This window comes from Streptopelia decaocto, assembly GCF_964273445.1.
Source record: "Streptopelia decaocto genome assembly, chromosome: Z".
In the NCBI taxonomy this organism is placed as follows: domain Eukaryota; kingdom Metazoa; phylum Chordata; class Aves; order Columbiformes; family Columbidae; genus Streptopelia; species Streptopelia decaocto.
Genome location: NC_138657.1, coordinates 11,372,988 through 11,397,274, shown reverse-complemented (window position 1 = coordinate 11,397,274; position 24,287 = coordinate 11,372,988). Strand labels below are relative to the sequence as shown.

At 44.8% G+C, this 24,287-nt stretch overlaps 1 protein-coding gene across 1 annotated transcript in view; it reads right to left on the bottom strand.

Moving 5' to 3' along the window:
• Positions 1-946: 946 nt before the first annotated feature.
• The window catches only part of MUSK (muscle associated receptor tyrosine kinase), a gene marked incomplete at both ends in the record, with an annotated part of 52,686 nt that continues 29,345 nt past the window's right edge, over positions 947-24,287 (bottom strand). Inside the window, 9 exons of the mRNA XM_082075159.1 lie at positions 947-1,623; positions 3,683-3,831; positions 8,570-8,761; positions 9,104-9,296; positions 10,590-10,749; positions 11,071-11,159; positions 14,247-14,270; positions 14,682-14,857; positions 19,514-19,780. Of these exons, the coding sequence (XP_081931285.1) occupies positions 947-1,623; positions 3,683-3,831; positions 8,570-8,761; positions 9,104-9,296; positions 10,590-10,749; positions 11,071-11,159; positions 14,247-14,270; positions 14,682-14,857; positions 19,514-19,780 (1,927 nt within the window). The remainder of the gene's footprint in view (positions 1,624-3,682; positions 3,832-8,569; positions 8,762-9,103; positions 9,297-10,589; positions 10,750-11,070; positions 11,160-14,246; positions 14,271-14,681; positions 14,858-19,513; positions 19,781-24,287) is intronic.

The window sequence follows — 24,287 nt, the reverse complement described above, 5'->3', positions numbered from 1 at the left end:
CGTTTCTGCAACAGGAGCTGCATTTCTCTCTGTTCTCAGCACAGTGAGGTCTGTACTGCAGGCAGAGGCAAATAAATACACCTTGGAGACCTATGAGGTACACAATCAGGCCTTTGGGATGAATTTCTCCCTTAGCGTCAATAGGCTTTGGTGCAGGGGAATGCAGGAAAGATGTGATGCAATGCTTGAAGCAAGATTTGGGTGAGATCTTAACAAACATAAAATGAACCTCAACGTGGACTTCCAGCTTGGCTCTATGCTTGACAGGTGTTTGCTTGTCCATGTAACATGAGATGAGGAAGGCTGCCAGTGGTCCTGCAGGCTCCAGTTTTGACTCTGTCAATGTTATGTTCATGAGTGTCAAGAGGAGGTGGAAGTTAAAAGAAAAAAGAATGTGACTATGGCTTCAGAAACGTCCTTTTTCTATAAAAGTAAGTACACAAAAAATAAAATAGTAAAAAGTATCCCCAAAAAGATTGAATTCTGCAATCTTTCTTTTTTTTTTTTAATAAAACTTGAAAACATCTGATGAAAGGAAGAAAAAGGTAAAAGCCAAGAGCATAAATGCAGAAGGACATGGAAGGACCTGTTAGGAAGGGAAGTGCCACCAGCAAAAGTTGGTTTGCTTTCCCTGGTGGACTCTGCACTCCTGGAAATGCCTAATATAGGTAATGAGTTAGCATGGCCAGGACCTTCACCAGCCCAAGGAGTCAAGGCCTGGTGGCTAGGGGTCAGCCCTGTTGTTTGGCAGGTGTAGTCCCACACCCACTCAGGGAAGTATATCCCACCGTAGGCAGGTGCAGTCCACACATCTTGCTTGGCAGAGGAACAAGCTGTTTCTCCTCCACTAAAGCAGGTCTTTGCACAGAGCCACCTCTTGGGAGCCCATGAGTTGGTCTGAGTCAGTCTGGACACGTGGACACAGGAGACCCCTTGGACACATACCTCAGACCGATGGGGTGGCCACGGCCCTCTCATACATGCGCTCCAAGATACGGTGGATGCTGGCAAAGCTTGGCCGGTCAGCAGGTAGCTTGCTCCAGCAGAGACGCATCAGGTTGTAGAGTTCCAGGGGACAATTGTCTGGGCAGGAGAGGACATTCCCATCCCTCACATAGTAGATGACCTCCTCATGAGCCATCCCATAGTAGGGCTGCATGCCGTAGGAGAAGATCTCCCACAGCACCACCCCATAGGCCCACACATCAGACTCGGTAGTGTAGCGGTTGTAGAAAATGGACTCGGGGGGCATCCAGCGGATGGGGATGGCATCATTCTCATTCGCTTTGTAATAGTCGGCTGAATACATGTTCCTCGAGAGACCAAAGTCAGCGATTTTGACCACCATGTTCTCCCCAACCAGGCAGTTCCTGGTTGCCAAATCCCGGTGGACAAACTTGCGCTCGGAGAGGTAGGCCATGCCGGCAGCCACCTGCTTGGCGATGCAGAGCTGGCTGGTGCAGCAGAGAGCCAGCGGGTTGGGCAGGCGGATACGCGCCTCCAGGCTGCTGCGCACCAGGCTGCAGAGGTTGCGGGGAGAGCGGTCGCGCAGATACTCGTTGAGATCCCCGTAGGCCATGTACTCAAACAGCAGGCACATGGGTTTCCCAACAGCACACACACCTGGAACAAGACAGAAGCGCCACAAAGGTCATTCGGGTAGCGAAAAGGGTTCTGTTGTGCAAAACTGAAAAAATCCAAAAATACTTACACAAAGAGAAGACTTTCTAGAATGTGTGAAGGGACAGAGAGAATGATGAAGCATGCAAATATCATCAGTTTGCATGCATGCCTTTGGGTCTTTGAAGCTCCCTCACCAAGGATCTAATGCTGAGCTCCGTGGAAGATGCTAACACATCATGATTGATTTGTCTGGGCATCCCAGGAAAAAGATACACTTTTGGAGCTAGGTTTACTTAAAAGCTCAGTTCTGCTTAAGTTTGCATTGACAGAAGTTCTGTTTTCTCCAAGGTCTAACCAAGAAGGACATACTTTCGAGAAGTGACCTTTATAGTTCTGGTTAAAATATTTTTTAATACTTTTGTTTGTGGTAATTATTGTATTTATACTGATATGGGTGTAGGGTCTATACATATGCAGGGAGACTTCACAAGTAATCACAAGGGACATGTTCAGGGGTTCAGTGGAATACCTGAAATGCAAAGACACTCTCACCACAACTTCTTTGGGGTTTCCCTTTTTTTTTTTTCAAAGAGCTCATGCAAAAAATGTTGGTTGCAGAAATTAGTTTTGGAATGACAGATACTCAAATATGAAAGAAAGACAAAAGAAAAACAGATATCAGAAAGGAGAAATTTTCCACATCTGATAGATGCAGAACCTAGTCCCACTGAAGGGCACATTCTTGGCCCTACACCAGCTCTATTGGGAGTCAGCATCAGCACAGGACCTATGTCCCAGCAGTTTTATTGAGCATACAGTAATATGGCAAAAATATTTGCATGCCTGTTATTAAATTGCCAACTAGAAAAAGCCACCATTTAAAATGCATGTGTTTTGCTTTCTGAGGGCCATCATTTAGCAATTGGTGATCCAACTTGTTGTGAAATCTGAAATTCTTGTTGATGACCTAACACTTGAATCTTTGAGGAAAAACAGATAGCTCTTCCCAGTGTGATACAATCAGGATCTGACAAGCATGAGGAATGTATGTGAGAGCTTTATCATCCAAGCTGTCTTCAGTAATGTGACCATTTTCTCAACACCCTCACAATGTGAAACTATTTTTTTCCTATATCTTTGTCCTTTCCTGACCTAAAATATGTTGACAGTAAACACAATGTTTATTTGAGTTTGGGGCACTTCCTGCTTTTCTTTTCTGTAGCCAAAGTACTTACATCAATCCAGCTTTGACAAAACTGGGAGTTGTGTATTTCTATATTTTTCTGGAGCTTGCTATTGAAATGAATCGAGATCTCAGTTGCCTGTTCACAGGGATCAGATATGCACAAAAAATCTTAGAACAGGATTGCCAGGTGATGGTTTCTAGCAATTTCTACTTTTGCCAAAAAATGAAAATTTACTGAAAAAAAATGTGGTCGGCAGCTTTCTTCACAGAGGAACGCCCTATTATATAAGCTGTGGCACCCGGACTTTCTAAAAAGCCCAGTAAACTGGGGTTTCCTTTCAGCTGGGAAGGGAAGGGAGAGACCATTTTTGTGGTTGGCTTTTTTCGCTCATTTGTTTCATTTTGGTTTTTTTTAATGTTGCTGAGTGTTCAGACATCACAATAGTAAATGGGACCCATAAAACTAACAAGACTTGTGCCTATTTTTTTTAAGTACCCGCAAAATAAATCATAGCTTCAGGAAGCTTGTGTCTTCCCCGTAATATGTCTGTGCCAAGGCCATTAAGCTGGAAGCAGAGCAAGGCAGAAAGATGTCCAGCATACTCAATGCCGAACCAAGAGGGTTTATTACAGTGCACCATCCTGTTAAGGCTGCAGCATGAGAACGACATTTTGAGACTTGTGTTATGGTGAACAATTTAGCAGAGCATGCGATGGCACATAGACAAGCTCCCCTCTTTTGCAAGGGACATTTGTAAAAGAGACCAGCATTTGCATTTGCATTATGCATGTGTGACCATCCCTGCACCCCCAACAAACCCACAGCGGATTTGCAGAAGATGGTACTGGTACACGGTCACCTCATTCACATACCTAAAAGCTTGACAATATTCGGATTGTCAAACTCAGCCATGAGGGCTGCCTCCCTCTGAAAATCAGCCTGCATGTCTGCAGACGCTTCCTCCTTCAGCATCTTCACCGCCACCATTGTGAAAGGCTCGTAAGGCAGCAGCCCTGGGGCCCTGCAAAGAGAGGGGAGAAAGGCAAGAATCGGTGATGGATGCATGCACATCAAGTGTAGGCTCTGTTTCTGGTGCAAAAGAACAGGCTTACAGAAAAAAGTGGCCCAGCACTGACTGAAGGAACATGAAAGACCATCTCGGTATTGCATAGTACAGAGACATATTTTACTTCAACAGGGACTAAATGGCTGGCAAAGAGGTAGATAAATAACAGGTTGGTAAGCAATAACCTTTCCTTGGGCTGGAGGTCACATCAGAAACTTCACAAAGGGCAGGAGGGACTCTTCAGTCCAACCAAATCACTTTTGGGGTGTAATGACTGAGCTTACCAGAGTTAAAAATAAATGTATTTTATATTAAAATGTTGAGAGAACCTCTTTACACTGTGTCTTGTCCCATACCTAGCATAATGGTGGCACTGGTACATCTGACTACCATTAGAGTGAAAGTAACAATTACAGTAAATGTGTTCCCCTGGTTTTGTAGGGAAAATAGCCTTTTCCCCCCATTCTCTGTGTGTATGTGTGACCTGTGTGTGTGCCTGTAATTCCATAAATTATAAACCCATTAGCTAATTTCATCTGAATTTAACATGGTGGAACTGAGGTCTAGGAAACAGTTACACTCCTGCAAGTATAGTGAAAAAAAGTGACAGGACAGAAGGGATAATGCATATATGTGCCATGTCTGAAGAAAAGGGTAATACGTGACTACACCTGTATTAAGACATTGGTGAATCTTCAGCTAGAGCTTAGAGACACAAATCCATAGGAAATAGCTTCCTGACTTAGAGTAATCACAGACTCATTTTTTTTTCCTTATCCACAGGTCACTGCACCCTCAACAAGTGTAGTGAGATGGGCTTGCCAAACATTTAGGGTTAGATGCCACCAAAGGAGAGTCACGTTCCACTCTTAAAACGTGCATCAAACCTCAGACGTGCATTTTGTTCCCCTCACCAATTCTTCCCAGGGTTCCTGCAGTTAAAATACACTCCTTATCAGCCAGAGCCCATGAAGAGTGGTGTCCATTTATGTGTCGTGTTACTACACCAGCCCGACTGCCCTCTCGTTGCTCAAATGCCAGGTTATTTTACTGCTCAGTAGCCCCAAGATAAGGTTCCGAATTCCAAAGCAAACTTCCAGTTTCCTTGTCATCTACTCCAGACATATGGCTGTTGCAACAGTTGCACTTGGACGCTGTAAATGTCAAATGTCAGAAGATGGCAGGGTGCCCATCATGAAAGGAATCTCACAGGTGGCTGGATTGCAGCTGAGATACTCGGGTGAGCAGGTCCGGCACGCCGGAGCAGAGGAGCAGACTCCACCCTTGCCTGCTGCTGCTTTCATTGCAGCAACACGTCTTCCTTTTTTACCCTTGTGCTGGCAGTGAATTTCCAGTCTAGTAGGAGAAGTACTAGCACCCACCAGATGCTGCTTGAACTCAACACTCAAGAAAGTCAGCAGTAACAGCCTAAAGAAACCAATAGAGCATTTAAAAGTAAAAAGAGGAGTGCCTTTATCTCTTCAAACCAGCCTCATTGTAGATTACCACTCATCACTGCCTAGCAGACCTAGTGTGGTGCCAAAGGAGGGGCAAGCACAGCTCCAGGAGAATTCAGGCGGCAGGCCAGAATGTGGAGTGCTTTCTAGAAAAGAGGTAAATTTATTCTAGAACTGGGAAGCATCAACAGAAACTACTTGGGGTTTTCTTTCTCGTGATTATCCAAATCCTTAGCAGAAATGTCCATTGTAAGCACACAAGATGGATAGCAGCTGTCCTCTCTTTCTTCATCATTAATGGATTTGTGCAACACTGGCAACATTTGGCTTTTGGGGAAATCCGTACACGGGCAGGAGCATGCTCTGAATTGGCAGTGGCTCATTTTTGCCATGGGTTTGTGGGTTTTTTTCTAATTAACATCTGTACTGTTTTTCAGCTATATTTGAGACAGCAGGTCAAAGAAACACCTTTTACACCTGGAAAGAACATGAGGAAACTTCTGTCAGAGAAACTCTGACCTTCAGGCCAACCTTGTCTCTTGCAGAGAAAACAACCTGTGCCTTTGTAGTGGAGATCTACAGGTCTGCTAGCAAAGACCCCACATCCAGGCTTTTAGGCAATCCTGAGCTTCAGTCTTAGTCTGGACCATGGAGGACCATGTCTGTGATAAAAACTGCAAGCTGAGCTGTGTTGAATCACATGGCGATGGTGCTCTGGTGGCATGTGGGGCCAGAATGGTCCTCCCAGGGACAGAGGATCCTTAGTCAGCCATCACAACCCAGTCAGGACAGACCTGAGCCAGGTCCTGAATCTTGTCTTAAGGACATCTGTTAGCATAACTGGTTACTTCCTCATCCTTTCCAGTGTGAAGCTACCCCCGGTTAAGACAGCAGCCTTTCAGGAGAAGCTGGTAAATGATAGCCAGACGCTTCCTGTCCTAACATGTTGCTTGACCCAGGAGTGAGTAAACACTGAATCAGGACTCAGAGCAAGCCAACTGGCAAAGGCAGTGCTGGCGCCATGTGCAGAGCTGTGTTTACAGGAGAGGGAGAAACATGAGACAAGGAGAAGTAAAAGGGTTGCTAAACTTAGCTTGAAATGTCCATTTAACACACGTAGACAAGTACATTTTATCCATCTGAGATGGGAAGGCAGTGATTTGAGTTGTGATATTTTCAGTAACCTGAAGGGATGCACAGCTGGTGCTACTGGATCAGCATTCTATGTGGATCTGCCAGAGGTGCACAGAAATGCCAGTGGCTTAAAGTTCCCTTGAAATATAAGGCCTTGGAGGAACTCTTGATAGAGATATTAATAAAAATAAGGAAGCTACTCAGAAACAATATTTCTGTGGCTCCTTTTCCAAGCCACAGAGAGCAAGTGTTTCTCAGGATATGGTACTCTGCGCTTTACAAATGCTAGCTAAGATGTGTTGTTTGCTTTTTTTTCCCTCTATTTTTCTCCCAGTTTCCACTGACAAGAGCAAAAGGGCTTAATTAAAAGAAATTGCAGCAGTGGGGTGGATGAAATCCACATAAAGGTCTCTACACCACTTTAGCACTTGCTTAACCCAGTGCTTTAGTGACATTTGAATACCCTTTGAGAGGTCCTGATCCATGTGAGTGGGAGTGATTTCCAGCTCAGAAAGGTTTGTGCAGCACTTAAATTATATTTGCGCTCCCAGCTCAGGGCCAAAGCAGCATTTGGCAGACAGACCACCTTCCCTGCTTGCACACCCGCCGTGCAGTGAGCACCCCCGCCGTGCAAGCAGATCGACCATGCTCCGCAGGGCAACCCGAGAGCTGTGCTGCGGCTGGACGAGAGCTGCCCTGTGCCCCTGCACCCCACGCCCAAGCTCCCCTGTGGTGCAGTTCCTACAGCTTTGTGCTCCTCTCAGGCTCAGATGCTTTTGGCTTTGCCATCCAGGCTAACAATCAATCACAGGCTAAGCATCTGTGATTTTCCCACTGCACGCCCTTCGAACTTTGTTATTTTTAGCTCTCTCTGTATTAAAGTATGCCTGCATTTCTTCCATTAGAAAAACCGTGTCACTTCATTAGAAGAAAAGTCCATCACAGCTATTGAAACTGTTTCGCTGCTTTGACACATTTAACCTATGTGTAGCTCATTTCCTAGCAGGTATACAAACAGCGTAACTACAAACATACAAAGTGTCTGCAATTATGACAACTTTTTACAAGTAGGGTCAATGGGAGCAGTTTGAAGCCAATGGGAGCATTTCCACCAGGCACATCTTGTCCCATGGTGGGACTCTGATACTCCCCTGTTTTTTTTGAGGTCATCATACACTACTCCAGATACAGCTACAAAATCAGCCACATCTCAAACCTGACAACTGTAAAGGACAGTAATGATGGAACTGGACAGTCTGTCCACTTTCAGGAATTTGGGGATGCAGTTTTCCAAGGAGACCAGTACTGGCCAAAGACTGTCCTGCGGAAATTATGGACTCCATCAAAGTTACCAAGACACCCACCTCAGCGTAGGCAGCACTGGGTTCATATCTGGATTTTTCAATAAAACATTCTTTGTGTTCAAAGAAGTGCATGATCTCATGTCCCATGAAATTTAACAGAACTAGGATATCATCTAATACTCTAAATTTTAAACAAGCAACAATGGCTGCATATTCCAAGAAAAACAAATGAGTAACTAAAGGGGACACGAGAAGAAAAAAAAAAATTAAAAGAAAAGGAAAAAAAAAAAAAAAGTTGGCCTAAGTGGATTGGGTTTTTAGGGGATTTTTGGTTTACTTTGGTTTTGCCACTGAATCAAGTGGAAACTGGGTCAGGACCTAATTGTAGCGTGACATGTTGCCCTTTATGGTAATTACTGGCCAGTGTTGGCATTATAATGGAGAACACCACACACTGATATTTCCCAAAATACTGGGAAATGCAAGAATTTCACAATAGGTCACATCACAATACTCTTGGCAAAAGCAGTGATGATACATTTAGCTAAGCTTTTACACCAGACTTTGGTATGCGAGTAAGACATTGAATCTGCTACAGCGAAGGAGAGTCATTTCTGTCAAAATGTTAACAAATACAAAAATAACACAGTGGACAACAGAAACAATTATTTGAGACCGAGTGAACTACATTGCACACCTGCACTTAATTTTGGTTTGAGTGAATGAATTTCCAGTGCCTGACTGCAATTTTTTCCAGGGAACCTCTGGATAGAGAGGTCTCACACATAGGCTGCCTACCTTGCTTGGAAGACTCTCCCAAATGCTCCTTCCCCAATATCTCTCACATATTCAATATTGTTCCTGGGATACTCCAGGCTGAGCAATTTTGGATTGAGGAGAAGGGGCATCCGCTGGTACATCGGGTTGGGGTGCAGCCGGTCCAGGAGGAGTTCAGAGGGCAGAGTGGTGAGCGTTGGTGTCTCTGACTCTCTGAAATGATGGAACAGTTTTTGGTCAGTGTGCACACACCCCTCAACTAGGAGATAACTATCTGCATCTCCTCAGGAGCTGTTTAATTCCAGAATGGAAAAGGGAAGTGCAGCAGGGCTGCAGAAAGAGCCTTGCAAGCAAGGTGTCATGCCTTATCCCCAAAAGACCCACCAGACCACCTTCTGCTCTAGCACAGGGTCTCACCAGAGCTTGCATTGGGCTGCCACAGGCAAAGGGATGGCTATTGCCCTCTACCAGGAATTCACAGGACTGTACTCTCAGAAACAGGCAAGCCCTCTTTCAAAGCAACATTATTGCCTTGAATGAAGTCCCAAGCTTTACCTTTTTTTGTTTTTCCACTGCTTTCGCCGACGGCAGCAAACCAGGGTGAAAATACTGAGAATCACAACCAGAGCAAAGCTGGAGATGACTGAGATTATAACAGTCATGGAGTATGTGGGGGAAAAGGGAGGAGGAGGAGGAGGAAGATTTGGAGTCTCTCCATTTGGTTTTCTTGTTCCTAGTGATAATGATGCTGTAATTAAATAAAAAAAAAAAAAAAAAAAACAAAACCAAATACATCAGGCGGTTATGTCTCTGCTAGTTTATAGGGCTTTCTCTAAGAGGTATTTACAGAGTTAGCCTGATACCCTGGGAATTACTACTGATATTACAGATACAACTGTATGACTATGAGAGGACCGTATTAGGGAAGCCTAGTTTGCAGGAAGCAAAACCTATTTCTGCTTGCCAAATGTGAAAACACACAATCTGGTAAAGATCAATACACAGTTCCCATTGAGCCAGGGAAACAAACTTGGTAAGGAATGGTCTGCAAGAGATGCAGATGGGAGATCACATCTGATGGTCTCAACAGTATTCAAATATAGTAATGTCTGCAGTGGGAAAGATCAATGGTTTACAATGTGGACCACAATGTAGCATGTGTCCTGAATGGAATCTGCAGGGAGGAGTGTAAAAACCAAGTACACAGTGATACTTTCCTGAAATATCCCCTTGCCTCCAACAATTTGCATCTCAGTGTCTCTATGGGGAAAAAATGGTAAACCAGTGTAAAATACATTGGGCTCTTTCTTTAGGAAAAAAAAAAATAATATTTAATATTCAAGTAGCCACCTGATGAGTACTTTCTGAGACATCCTAGAAAAGGCTAATCTGTACATGGAACAATTAAGAACAGAAAGAAATTTAAACCATTCTTTTTGAGGACAGCTAAACTGATACTGACTTGTGTCCCCTTAAATCCACAGCAATCCTATTCTCTGTGCAAGCAGAATCATCTTATTTCCAAACACTGACATCCAGAAACCACAATTTTTGGATGAAATATGTTTCAAAAATGTCCTATTCTCTGAACAAGAAACAACAGAAAGACTTAGTTTCAACATCACGGAGCGACAAAGTTTCCATGTTTTTAGTTTTGTTTTTAGTTAGAATTGGGTTTTATTACTGAAAATAATCATCAGAAGCAAAACAACTTTGGAAAATATGCCTGAAACCCTGCCTTCTCATCAAAACACAGTGTGGCAAATCCATTTCTCATAACACCACAGGAAATTTGATTTCATTCTTTGGCCTTAACATAATCTGAAGCAAGGTGTTCCATTTGCCTGTGTTCATTTTCCCATCTTTAAGGTGCATATAGCATCCTCTGGCTAAAGACGCTGAGTGAATCTGAGAAGACCCAGGACTGGCCGAACACAGAATAGAGAACAGATCGGTGAGGCCGTGAGTGCTCAGAATGCAAACACCGCGCGTGTCCCCAAAACAGCCACAGTGGCAGAAATCATACACTGCATTTGCCTACCATCCTCACAGGGAGACACGCTGCAGTATTCCCAAGTCACGGATGGGTCTTTTGTGTAGCACCAGGGACGCTCGTTCTCACCTCCTGGATTGCGGCAGTAATTCTCAGCATCAGACAGCTCAGGGAAAACCTGAGGCGTCCTCCTGTGCAAGTGGGGAGCCTTGGGAGAGGAAACAAAATGGATTAGTGTTTCAGTATAATCTTTCCTGGTGGTATTAGCAAAACAAAGGAGCAAAGAAACACAGAGGTAAAACAGCCTTTCAGTAGTAGCCTGCCAGAATGACAGAGAACACATCTTGCCATGGGAAGTAGAACTTGCAGATTGAAATAGGAAGAGGGTGTGAAACACCAGTGAACTAACGAATGAAGGCAACCTGTCCCCTGGTCAGCTTCCACTGGGACTGAGCTGCCCAGCTTTGGAAAACTCTTTCGAAAGGCAGGGCATGGCTCTCCACTCGGTGGGTCTCACCCTGATGCGCACCTGGTCACTCCACTTCTGGCAGGGAATGCCAGAGGCCGTGACGTTGGCCCAGCCCTGGTAAAACTGCCCATTGCCGCTGTAGCAGGTCCCTAGGAAAAAATAAAAAACAGCATGGGGTCAGGGCATCTCAGACCACATCCTGCTGTGGAGGCACGAGGATAAACTTCATGTAATTACACAGGAGCATGTCGCAATTAGCAACAGATCTGAAGCACGCAAAAGGAACAGACAATCGCAGCCAGGGAATTGCTTAGCCTCCTGTTCACACTTACATGGACTTTTTGCTCAAAACACAATAGGAAATCTGGTAAAAATCCAAAGAGGGAACTGGAGCTTTTTCAGATTAAGAAAACAGGCCATGTGCCTGGGATGGTTGCCCTGCATCTACCCAATCCACAGTGCTTCCACAAAGAAAGTTCTGAGCAGAACCACAGCGAAGCCACCCAGGCCAAAGCAAGGCAGAAAGCAAATTTCAGCACTGGTTGCATGATTGCCAGCCTGCAGGCTTACAGGGGCAACTATCAGGAAGACACTCACATTCCTGGGGTAGGTAGCAAAGATCTGGGATCCCTTCTCCCTGCCTCTGTACAGTGCTTGTCTTCTTAGGCTGAATGTTTGGAAACAAATTATGGTTTCCAGCATGCATGAAAACTACACACTGAAGGCAACTACAGGTCTGAAGGAATAGTATCAGTGTAAAATAATGTTCTTTATAATGAAGAATGCATAGTTCAGTTTTCAAACACAAGGCTTAATCTGGCTGCAGAAAAATTAAGCAGAAAAATTTGAGAGGATTTTTACTGCAGGAACATGTTCCCAAAACATAAATGTTGACAACACCTATCCTCATAGGAGACTTTAAAGCATGCTGGCAGAATCTAGGAAACAGGAAGAAAGCAGAAAACATGCAGCTTTACACATTTAAACATGTGCCAGCTAATCTTACATAAACTCTACTGACCAAGGTCTAACATTCTGATTGATGGCATGCATTAGGGTCTACTGCATTATTAACCTTGTTAGATAAATTAACAAGCCAGAAAACACTGTTGTCATAATTCTATTTTCTATTGTGTTCTTAAACTCACAGCTCAGAAAAAGAAAAACAGGAGGAAACCTGACCTGTTCTGAAACAAAGCTTTTTAAATCAAATCTTTTTCTGTTTCATGGAAGTTTTGTATTAGTTTTCATCCAACTCTGAGACAAAGGCTATGTGTTTTAATTTATCCTTGCAAATTGTCCTGTTTCTTCTGTAGGAAGAACATAGTAAATACATCACAATGACTATCTCCTTTTTCTTCCTCCCTGCACTCGGGATTGCAGTTATGGGTCTTTTATAGACCTTTAGCTTCCTGAACTTTCACCAGGCACTACACATGGGTAGGTAGAAACACCACCATGACAATCTTTGCTTCAGGTGAGTGAGCTCAAACACAGGATCATGTTCCTGTAGCCCAAGATGTGCAAATACATCAGTGTAGGAATGGCTATTGACTTCATGAGCACACTTAACCCATCACAAATGCAAAGTAAAATGCTCTAACTTGAACTTTTTCGACGAATGTGTAAGCAACCATGTTAAGTCTCACACTTGCAACAAGATAGCAGCCCCCACATGACCAGTACCTGTAGCTCTGCAGAGCTGCAAAATCTGTTTAAGCTGCTCTAGAACATAGTTGTGTGCCTGAGCCCAGCATTTTACGTGTCTCACATTCAAAGGCAAGGAAAGTAAAGCCTGAAACCTGCCTGATGACTGACCTAGTGAGCAACATGGAAAACCTTTTGCACAGGCCTGAAATAAACACCAGAATGGCACCTTAGAGGAGCGATGTGAAGAACTTTAGGGGCAACAGCAACACTGAGGAAGCACCATTGAGTGTTTGGTGGCCTGGAAAATGCAGATGCTCTCATACATGGTCTTGCTACAACAAAGACAGAGAGAGTAATAAAGGTGGTTCAACTGGACTTTGATAAATAACTTTGATGGGTAAGTTAAAAAGTGGTTCTCTTCATGCTCCCCAAATCTTTGTGCACATAACAATGGCTCTAAACCTAAAAAGAGGGGGCAATATCACTAAAATGTTAGAGTTATGTGTCCTGGATTCATGACTGAATAGTGCACATCTGTGCAATGCCACCCTGGGAAAACACTGTGAAAGCTGAACAAAAAGGTCGCACATTTACACAGAAGACAGAGGCAACGTTCTGAACTTGCAAACACACAAGAGGAGGCTGAAACCACCCCGTGAATGCATCACCCATTTGCTGGCATCCCTCCCTCGTGCTCCTTTGCCCAGGGAAGGGCTGGCTGCAGCTGCAGGCTGTCAGCATTGGGCAGTGATGCTGGAGTGCCCATGGGTTGCTAAAGTGCTTCTCTACCAGCTGTGTGGCACCGGATGTCTGTGGCTTGGGTGACCAGCTGGAACTCAAAATTCTCGGTTTCACTTTTTTCATTTTTTCTCTCTATGCAGAAAGTGCCTGCATCTGCCAAATCTGCAGACCTCACCTCCTCAGAAGCATGGCAAGAGGGAGGTTCTTCCTTCTTCCAAGAGGACAAGTCCAGTGTCCGAGCTTCCAACAGCAGTTGTGCATCAGTTGGAAGAGCTGGAGGTGCATGTTTCAGCTGTGAACAGCAGCAGGGTGGGAGGCCGACAGAAGTCAAAGCAGCTCCACAGGGGCTGGCTGAGTCTCACTGTTGCTTGTTGGGGAGTCATGCAGGAAGCAGACAGATTTCAGAGGTGACTGGAGGAGAATGCTGGGGCCTTTGGGGCAATAATGTCTTGCAAGGTCAGCCTGCTGTAGGTAACCATGTCAGTGACAGCCCGTGAGGCTGGAATGACCTCAGTAGCTCTATCAGGAATATCAAACATGGGTAAAGCAAAACTACAAGCAATGGGCAGAAAGAAGGAGAAACAGCTGGATGGGAGGGTACCACCTAAAAGCATCATGCCTCTCCAAACACCTTCAATAGTGAGCAGCACATGTTCTCTTCAAGCTCTGAAGAACTGGAAACGTGTTTCCCATGCCTTGGATATGAAATCTCAGACATTCCCAGGTAATAACTTGAATCCAGCCAGCCAGGACCAGAGCAAAACACAAAAACGTGCAAGCTGCATCTTCAACAAAGAACATCATGCCCACCTTTAGAAATGTAAAGTCTGGAGCAGTCTACTTACTGGTTATATTCTCCTTCTTAAAATCTGTAAAAAGACAAGACAAGAGGTAAGGGGGTAGTGCAGGTTGTGATCTAACTGGGTGCTTGCTCAGGGTATGGGTAAAAGCTCCCTCCCAGCAGTGCTTAAGCAGCTTGTTTCTTTGCAATGACACCTGAAAGGAAGTCATCATTAAGACTGATTTTGGCAGAGATTGTTATGAGATTGTTATGACCCTCTCAAAAAAGAGCCAGGCTTTATTTATGTGAGGGATTTTTTCCTGCACCCCAGTCTGACAAACCAGGCAAGCAGCTGGTGCAGCTGTCACAGTTCCATGCACAGACACTGACAGAACAGTACCGACTGTCAGACTTCAGTTGTAAATTACGAGCTGCATCCTTCCCCCTCCCTCACCAAGACCACAGCTCTCAGGACAACGGGCAGCATGTGCCACCTTACCAAAGAAAGGGATGCGGGTGCAAGCGCCGGGGTCCTGGTGCAGGCTGGGCAGCCTGTTGCATTCAGGAAGGGTGAGCAGCATCAGCCCTGGCTTGTAAATCCCCTTCTGAGAGTTTTCCTCCATTGAGAGCCATTCCTTAAAGCAGTAGAGATCCTTTACAGCAAGGCAATTCTCTCTACATTATTTTGCAAAAAACAGTGGAATACAGCAGTCAATGGCTTGATAACAATGGCTGCACTCAGCAGTGGTGTGCAGGGGTTATTCAGGCCAAAACAAATTCATTAGTGGGGCTATGCTTCTTTAAGCTGGTCTGTCTGGGTCATGAGCCATAAAGGAAAATCTGTATAAAATCTAACAGCTTCCTTCAGGAAACATTTTTAATGAAGCAGCGTTATGCTCAAAACACAACACACAAAACAGTGTATGAGGAGTTCATTACCATCTTTTCCTACAGGTTCATTGAGTGAGTCGTGAGTGGGAGTTGTCTTAGCATTTTTCAGTACATTCTAAAAGACTCACCTGTCTTCCCTAAATTGTACATTAAAGTGTCACCTATTAAAGACAGGAGGTGAGATGCAATTCTTAATCTTCTTAAAGTAAATATTTCCCTGTGTTTTCAATCTCGCGGAATCAACCATTCAGTTTTCACCTTTTCTCTACAGACACCCTTCAGTGCCCTTTTTATCTGCCAGCTCTTTGCAGCAAAACCTCTACAGTGCCTTCAAAACGAGACCTAACTGTCTCCTACCTAATATATTACCTCCATAATAATGTGAAACATTCACTGGCATGAACTGTTTTGGGTGTTTACATGTTCATTATATCACAAACTGTTTGTGAAGAAGGCCAAGGCAGAAAAGCCTGTTCTACAAAAAAAAAAAAAAAAAAAAAACCAAAACACCACACTGGAAAGTTTGAGCATTTGTTGCATTAGTCAACTTATCAGTGATTTGCTTATTTTTGTACTCATTCTTGAGAGCCTGAGTCACAAAACAAGCTTTGAGGTCATGTACAGAGGTTATTTTTTGCTGAGCTCAGCTGAAGTCTTTTGCAGTTCCACATCCTTCCCAACCACCACGGGTGCTGGCAGGTGTTGGAGAGGACACAGTGATGCAAAGAAGTACTGCTCGAGTCTGTGGTGAAGATTTTAGTCAAATTCATCACCTGGTGGGCTGATGCAATTTCTTTACTTATAGTGTGCCAACAGTTTTGGTCAGAGCCAATGGCCATGAGTTTTGGGGTTGACTACCAATGCTGCAGATGCTCTAAAGCACATGAAGGACAGAGGCCATTGGGAACTGTAGCAGGGCAGCAGCTTTCCTGCAACAGCAATGGATGCCATTTAATTCTCCCAGCTGAAGCCATCAAAGCCCAGCTGCCTTGTGTTTGGTTTTAGCCAGTGCTGGTTTATTCCTTCCTCACTTCCATGAAAGCCAGAATGCAGCCAGATGGTGTAATATATCTTTTTTTTTTTTATGTTAAACAACATGTGGAACAGGAATGACCTTCTAAAGTAAAGAAAAGTTTAGCTAGGGAAATGGGAAAACCTTGCATTTGAAGTGCTGGCCAATACTTGGGAGATCTGGACTGCATTAGCTGCCTTCATTTCTAAAGCCTGAGCATCCTTAATCAAGCCCCTTATTCGGTGTGTAACTGCAAAATGCAGTTACCATTCCTCCGCAATCCTGTCCTCTCCATCACTTAAGCCAGGTTGTCTTCACCCACAAATCTAGCCCTGGACCATGGTGAGGCAGCCAGAGAGAGGGATGGTCAGTCTCCTCGAGCTGGGTTCATGCCATTGTTATAACACTTAATCCTGCGCAGCGAGAGCTTGTTGAGATCATATGCAAAGATTACTTCAGATTATTATTAGAAATTGTATGTCATGTAAATGACAGATGGACAAAGGACAGTAGCAGCAGATGAGGACATGTGGGCCAGAAGCATTTTAGAGACCATAGAGGACTATTTAAGAGGAGGTGGGGACACACAGACCCAACCAAAGTGAGACATTTCCTAGCACATGACTGTTCCTGCAGCCTGGTCACTTCATATTAGCAGTGACTGAAACAGAAATTGAGGTTGTTGGTTTGGCTTTTTTTTGCTATCACAGAAACATCCAGTGGAAAAAGGCAGATGTAATCAAGAATTATAGGATGAGACATGACTTCCTCTTAAAAACAGCAAAACTCGAATTTTAATAAAATTCTATTTTTATTTACATGAAGTAAAATTTTTCCAATGTTGTTTTCTTCTCATTCACTTTATCTTGTTTTAGCCCCTGATTATTTTTATAAAAGCTTGACTCAGTCTTTTTTGTCAGTTGTTGTTCTTGCTAGCTAGCTTCCAAACCAAAGTGAATATTTAAAAAAAAAAAAAAAAAAAAAAAAAAAAAAGAAGAGATGGGGAGAGAAAAAAATGGTGCAGAGAATAAATAACAAGAAAAAAATACATGGAAATGTATCCCTCAAAAAACAAAAGAATTCTCCAGCCTCTAAGATAGTTAAATCCTTACTCATGAAGCATTTCAGCTGAAAAGTGGTATAGTCTAGCCAGTTTCTGTGGAGAGGTATAAAGTTGTCAGCAAGAAGCAGATAAGATATTTGGAAAGTAACCAAGACCGTGTGAAATGTGTTCAAGATCCCCAAGAGGTCTCAACTGTTCAGAAGTATGTATTAGATGTCTGAGTTATCAAAAGGAGTATTGAGTTAGGGCTTCAGAAGAGCTGTTGTCCAGCTGATGTGCTCTGGGAACAGGAAGCAGGAAGGATATCGTTCCAGGACTCTTGTCATGCAGAAAGCTGCATTTAAATCTGCATTAAAATCATGAGGGAAAATCATTAAAGAGAAAAAAAATGTCATATTGACTCATGGATTTGAAGAAAGATGATACCAGGCAAGTCCATTAAGATTTAGATATATCTGCAGATGCTGTGCCTGTTAGCTTGAGACCAAATGCAGATTTGTGCTGATTTATATCGCTTTGACTTCATAAGTGCCCCAGAGGTGCAGTCAAGTCACCACGAGTTCTGGTCCTGCAAGGCCACTCATAAACAGGAGTAAATGAAGCAAGACCCAGATCCCACTGAAATGGCTCGTGGAGCACTGTACAAAATCCTTAGCTGACAAATGTGCTGTGCACGTGTGGCTCAGATATAAATACTGTCACACATCATGAAAAATGGCAGAGAGATCATATACTAAAGGGCACAAAGACAAAGAGCAGAACAAGGTGGCAGGGAGGAGTCTGCCAGCAAAAAACAAGTTTCAGCACTTGGCTGCATGATTGTCTGTGGATACTTGCACACACACTTCTTTTTTAAGATATATGCCACTACCATGCTGGAGGAGGAATATCAAATAGCACAGGCATCAAAGAGAGAACACAATGTATTGTCAAGATTCGGACTAGGATTTTCTTCTGTGCCTTTTTTTTTTTTTCAAGATACTGAAGGAGAAGCAATCAGAAAGGCCCAAATTACAACAGGCTGCTGATTGTCCTAAAGAGCCCCTCCATAACTGCAAAAACAATTGCCAGCAGACTAAATCTGGCCCAAGTCCAGCTGGCAGCGTGCTTGCCATGTCTGCAGAGAAAACTTGGTTTTCAGTTGAGACATTAGAGTAAAGGCTGTACTCTCAATAAACACAAATCTAAATAATATGTTTTAAGATGCAGTTGAAGCAGAACAAGTGCGAAGTATTGCACTTAGGCAGGGGTGTCCAGCTGCCCAAACATTAAATGGGTAATGACCACGCAACAGTCCTCCAGGGGCTGAAAATGGATATGAATCAGTTGTGGCTGACAGTCGTGTTAGGAAAAAAGAAAGTTTCACCCTGGGACATCTATGTGGGTCTGCCTTCTGCAAGGCACACCAAGCAATCATCGTTCCATTACAGTTGACACTAACAGAGCTTGGGCTGGAGGATGCATATATTTAGCACTAAAGGAAAGATGAGGAGCAGAAGCTCCAGAGGTTGGAAAAAATAAGAACTATGAGCAAAGCTTGGAAAACCTGCTTTATTCTAGTCTAAGAATTTGGGGAACATGTAAAATCTTACTGCAGAGAGGAAGGGAAAACACTTCTCTCTGTGGCCATGGTGAGAGGACAAGGAGCAACAAGGGAAGGGCTTCTGAGGCAGCTGCATAGGGATGGAGCGGTGTCTCTATCACTGGGACATGTTGCGCCAACGCCTGTCAGCTGTGGATTAGCTGTAGTGGGAGATGCTTTGGACTCCTCGGGGTCCCTGCCAGCCCCATTTCAATGCACGTTTCTCTGCATATGGGTGGATACAAGAGCCAGATGAGAGGTTTAGTTTAGCAGGTACAATTACACTGGCAGTGTCTCTGGTGTCATCTTTTTTTGTTTCATCATTGTCATGGTGGGAAGTGCTAAATGATTAGTATATTGCCTTGGCCAGAGTTGTTACACACACAGTGACCATATTAAGGCAAAATTCCAAACAAGCCATTACTTTCAATAGAAATAATGAGTACATACTGACCTAGTAAGATGCAACCAATAGCAATAAGTTAATTATTTAAATCAAATACGACATTCAAATTGATATTTCTTTTCAACACTTTTTGCTAAAAGCCTGGTATAACACAGAGATCAGGGCCTGAAAGTCAGTCCATGCCCTAACAATGAGCACAGAGAGAGCTAGATCAGGTCGTCTTTGTGCATACAGAGAGCAAAGAGAAAACCCATGCAAACACAGAGGGCCCATTTTCACGCAGTGCTACCGCATGTCTGGACAGACCTCCACCACTCCCCTGCTGCCTACACATCCCCACGAAATAAAAGTGAAAGATCAGCATTATTTTCATTTACCTGCACACGGGTTTTGGAGCTGGCCCAGCTCCTGAGGGATTGCACTCCTGGAAGATGTAGTTACACAGCAGAGACTCAGCGGCTGGTTGGCAGAATGAACTCACCATTTTCAGTTCAGTCCATGCAGTGTGGACAAGCAGCTCTTGGGTCTCCTCTGGGTCAGCATAGGAGGAGTTGAAGAAAACAAGAGCATTCTTTGCCAAGATAGCACTACACACCTCACCTCTGTACGTGCTGCAGTAGCCTGCATCACCCTTGTAGAGCTTGCTGTCAAGGACAAGAGCACATACACACAGTAAGCATCTTCCACGCAGAAGCAGGGTGCCTAGCCTCTGTTTCTGAATAAAGTGGCATCTATAAGGGTAACAGAGGGTGGAGGAAAGGGGAGGTGGTTAAAACCACTTAAAAACAGCTAATACCACCCAAAAATGAAACTTCTATGAGGAACCTTAGTGTGAGCACAGGGCCCTCATGGTGAGCTCCAAGGCTGAGGATCTGGCCAATAGTTTCTAGAATTGCAAGTGGGCAAAAAGACTGAGTGATCATGCATGACCATGACCTGGCGTGGACCCTCACTCTGCCCCCAGGACCTAATGGGAAAATGTTTTGTTTTCCTGCTTCCCTACAGTAGAGATAATCCATGCTGCTTGCTGCACACCTGTGATAACTCCAGATTTTTTGCTCTCCTGACTAGCAAAACTTCAATTCTGGATGGACTCGATGAGCAGAAGGCAGGTGAGTCCCACCCAACATGTGCCAGAAAATTCTTCACAAGATCAGAGCAGCGAAGGTCCTGCCTGCCCCTCCTCAGCTCCTGCACTCCTCCTGACCCTGCCTCTCCTCTGCGCACAGTTAGATGGGAGACACAGTGAGAAGAAAGGCACAAGCCTCTGCAGTTTTCCTTCTGATGCTTCCCTCCAAGGTCCATCCTCTTGTCTCTTCACCACATCTTGCAATTTGCAAAGTCCTGTCACAAAGCATGGGGCCAGAGCTATGGCAGAGCCATTAAAGTACAGAAGGGCTGGCTTCTTCTGGGGCTGTTTATTTATCTTTCCTGCTTCTTTTTGCATCAAGAAGGAGATGGCTGTAATCCCTCCCTCCCTTCTTCCCCACAGCCATCAAAAGAGAGCAGCAGCATGAGGGCACGCACAGGTCAGCCATGCTCCATGGCCACCCCACAGCAGCGAGGTCTGCGGGTGAGAACGTGCACTCCAGGCAGCTGGCGGGATGCAGAGCCCTCCATGGAGCTGGAAACCTGGGAAAACAGCCTCCCTGGTGAGCAGAGGACAGCCGGATCGGGAGGGAGGAGGGTTGGGTGCAGCTGTCCCCACCGCTCATTCGGACGGTTTAACTGGGGTCAGGGAGTTCAATTCACAACATGCCAACCATTTGGAGTAGCCACCAGAGTTATTTGCATCTTTGCCTTGTATTTCTTTCCCTGTCCAAATAGTCACCCATTGTCAACCCTGGAGGTTATTGCTCTTTCTCTTCAGAAAGCTAGAGTTACCTGGACAAGGGATTATACGGGATGACCAAATTTCAGCTTTTCAGATGCCACTGTCTGCAGATGACACTCCCTGGCCTTAATTTGGCTGCATTGCTTTGGGCTTAATGTCTTTTTTATTTTGTCCTATATGTCACATTGGCTAAAAAATACAGGAAGGTGCTGATTCCTTGAGGTGGTACCAAAACATCAGTGAAGCTGTGACACCCTGCATCACCTCAGGCTCCACAGACACCCCTTGGTGTGACACAGACACTCCCGCTATTCTTTGATGGTCCCAGAGCCTATGACATCCCTGTAGCACAGAGCAGGTTTCCCACAGCACCATGCTTCACCTAGCTTCCTTGGTGAGGGAGCGGTCACCTTATTCACATTTTCCTGATGGTGCCTGTTGTGCTTAATCTGAAAGATGCATCCTTCCTGTGCCCCAAAGGCAAAATGGCATAGGTGTGTGTGGGGCAGCTGTGCTGCTGATTTCAGCAGGCTGCAGAAGCAGCCTGACAAAAGCCACCAGTGTTAATAGTGTGTTTCCATGCTTCTTTAAAACCTACAGGGAGACGTGGACCAGGCTGCGATGGAGAGGCAGCCATAATGTGCTTCTCACAACGCCTCATCACAGAAAGGGAATTTCGTGCATTAAATGTTGAGAACAACTGTGGGACAGAAGGTCTGAGCATTTAATCACTGTTCTCATGCCTGTCACACCTACACAGGTGCAGGTGTAAGGCATGAGTCTGCCATCATCATCACTGGGTGGTCACTAAATCACTTACAAACTTCCTGAATCAGTCTTGCAAGCCCCTGTGAGGGAGGCAAGGGCCTTGGCAGGAGCTTGTGTCAGCAAAGTGGCAAAGCCATTTGCTCAGGCTTTCTCAGGCTCTGCTCTTCACTTCAAGGCCCAGTAGCTCCCAGCCCCCCTCCCAGGCTAACCCTCTCATTTTTCTTCCAGACTGATTTGCCAGTGCAAAATGTAAAAATATGCTAGGACTCTAAAAACTCAAATGAATAAATAAATAAATAAATAAATAAAACACCAAAACAAACAAACAAAACAAAACAACAACAAAAAAAAATAGCCAAGTTGTTCAATACTTCAAAAAATACTATGCAAAAGTGCATATCTGATCACATACAACTGGCTTTACCCATGCTTAACTCTGGCTTGCCCTCATCTAGTGATCAAGGAATCAAAATGCATTTAGTGGCTGTGTACAGACAAGAGTTTAACTTACAGTTAAACTTTTGTCAGTAAATTCATTAGGTCAGTGACATTGCAGATGTGTAACTGTGAACAGAGTTTACTCCAGAATATTCTGCTCACAGACGTATTCTAAACACCTTTACTGATGTATGATCCAATGCTTGCTTGATACCGAAGCATTCCTATCTACCTGGTCCCAGTGTCCAATCATGCCTGTGTAAAGAAACTCAGTGTTCCCTCCTGGTGAACATCATCTTCATGGTTGGTGTCCAGAAACCCACCCCCTTCATTTAAACAAAATTAACCAAATCTCCTTGGTAAATGTTTCTCTCCTCTCTGTCCCAGAGAAAACCCTCAGGCAGCCACAGAAAGTCATTCTTACCTCCACTCTGCCGGGAGGCACCAGATCCAGGAATCATGAGTCAGGAGAAAGAAGAAATGGAAAAGACATCAGTGATGCTTCATTGTCCTCTCTGAGAAGTGGAAGTTAAGATTTCCATGCTAGGGGATCTGTCTGAGACCAGTAAGCTGTCTGAAAAGGATGCAGCTCAATTCTGACCTTATTTTGCACCTTCTTGCGGGGAAAAAGTGTTTGGCAACAATGAGGGATTATGGATTATGGGGAGAGGGAATAAGGAGGAGGAAGGGCATTGTTGACTGCAGTTTTCACAGAGATGGGCTATTGCACCCTAAACCTATGCTTTTACGCTTATCCTTTGGGTCCTACATAACCAGTAAATAGCATCCTCTGTTTAAGCCACCCATGCATCCATTACTGCAGGCAGCAGCTGTAAAAGGTGGGAGAAACCAGAGCTGGAGGAGCAGCGCAGGCACACAGCCATGCCCGCTCTTGCAGGACCTCAGGCAGCTGCACTGGCATGGGGAGCAGGCACTGAGCGTTGGCCAAGGACCAGGACAGCTCTGCCAGGGGGCCCTGGGGAGCTGGGACAAAGCTGAGGCAGACTCCTGCTCAAACCAGGGGGCTGCTCCCCTCTCGCTGAGCACAGGCAGCCTGGAGGTGGGCAGTGCAGCTTCTTCCGCCAGCCTAAAGCACCTGCGCTCCCTACTGTATTTGCTTCCTAGGACAGAGCCTTGCCTGGGCTAAAAGCAGAAGTGGGGGTGTGAAATACAGTACCAAGTTCTGAGTCTCTTATGGGGCAGAGCTTGATGCTGGGTCACAATGGCCACTATACGAAAGGGCATGGTTATTTTCTCAGCAAAGTAGAAGCTGAGGAACAGACAGAGGGGCAAGGTGTTTGCCTGGTTAACAGCAGGACCAGGGCTACCACCTGTGTCTGCAATCCCAGGTGATTCCTCTTTCCTCTAACTAAACCTTCCTGCCTGTCCCAATAGGGAAGGAACAAAGTGCCACTTTTTTCTTGGTATAACAAATCATAGAATCATTTCAGTTGGAAGAAAACCTCAGGATAGGGTCCAGCCATAACCTAAACTAACTTTAGCACTAAACCATGTCCCTAAGAACCCTGTCTAAACACCTTTCGAACACCTTCAGGGATGGTGACTCCACCACTCCTCTGAGCAGCCTGTTCCAATGCATGTCAACCCTTTCCATGCAGAATTTTCTGCTAATATCCCATCTAAACCTCTCCCTGGTGCAACTTGAGACCATTTCTTCTCTTCCTATCACTTGCTACTTGGGACAAGAGACCAACAGCCTTCATGCTCCAACCTCCTTTCAGGCAGTTGCAGACAGTGATAAGGTCTCCCCTCAGCCTCCTTTTCTCCAGGCTGAACAGCCCCAGTTCCCTCAGCCGCTCCTCATCAGACTTGTGCTCCAGACCCCTCACCAGCTTCGTCACCTCCTCTGACTCTTTCTAGTACCTCAATGTCCTTCTTATGATGAGGGCCCCAAAACGGAACACAATATTCAAGGTGGGGCCCCACCAACACCCACTACAGTGGCACAATTAGTTCTCTAGTCCTGTTGGCCACACTGTTTCTGATACAAGCCAGGATGCATTCTGTCAGCTAGCTCAGACCATTGGTATTTCTCCTCTTTGGATCATTCTTTCCCCATGTGGGAGATGTCCCTGGAATCAGAGGTTACC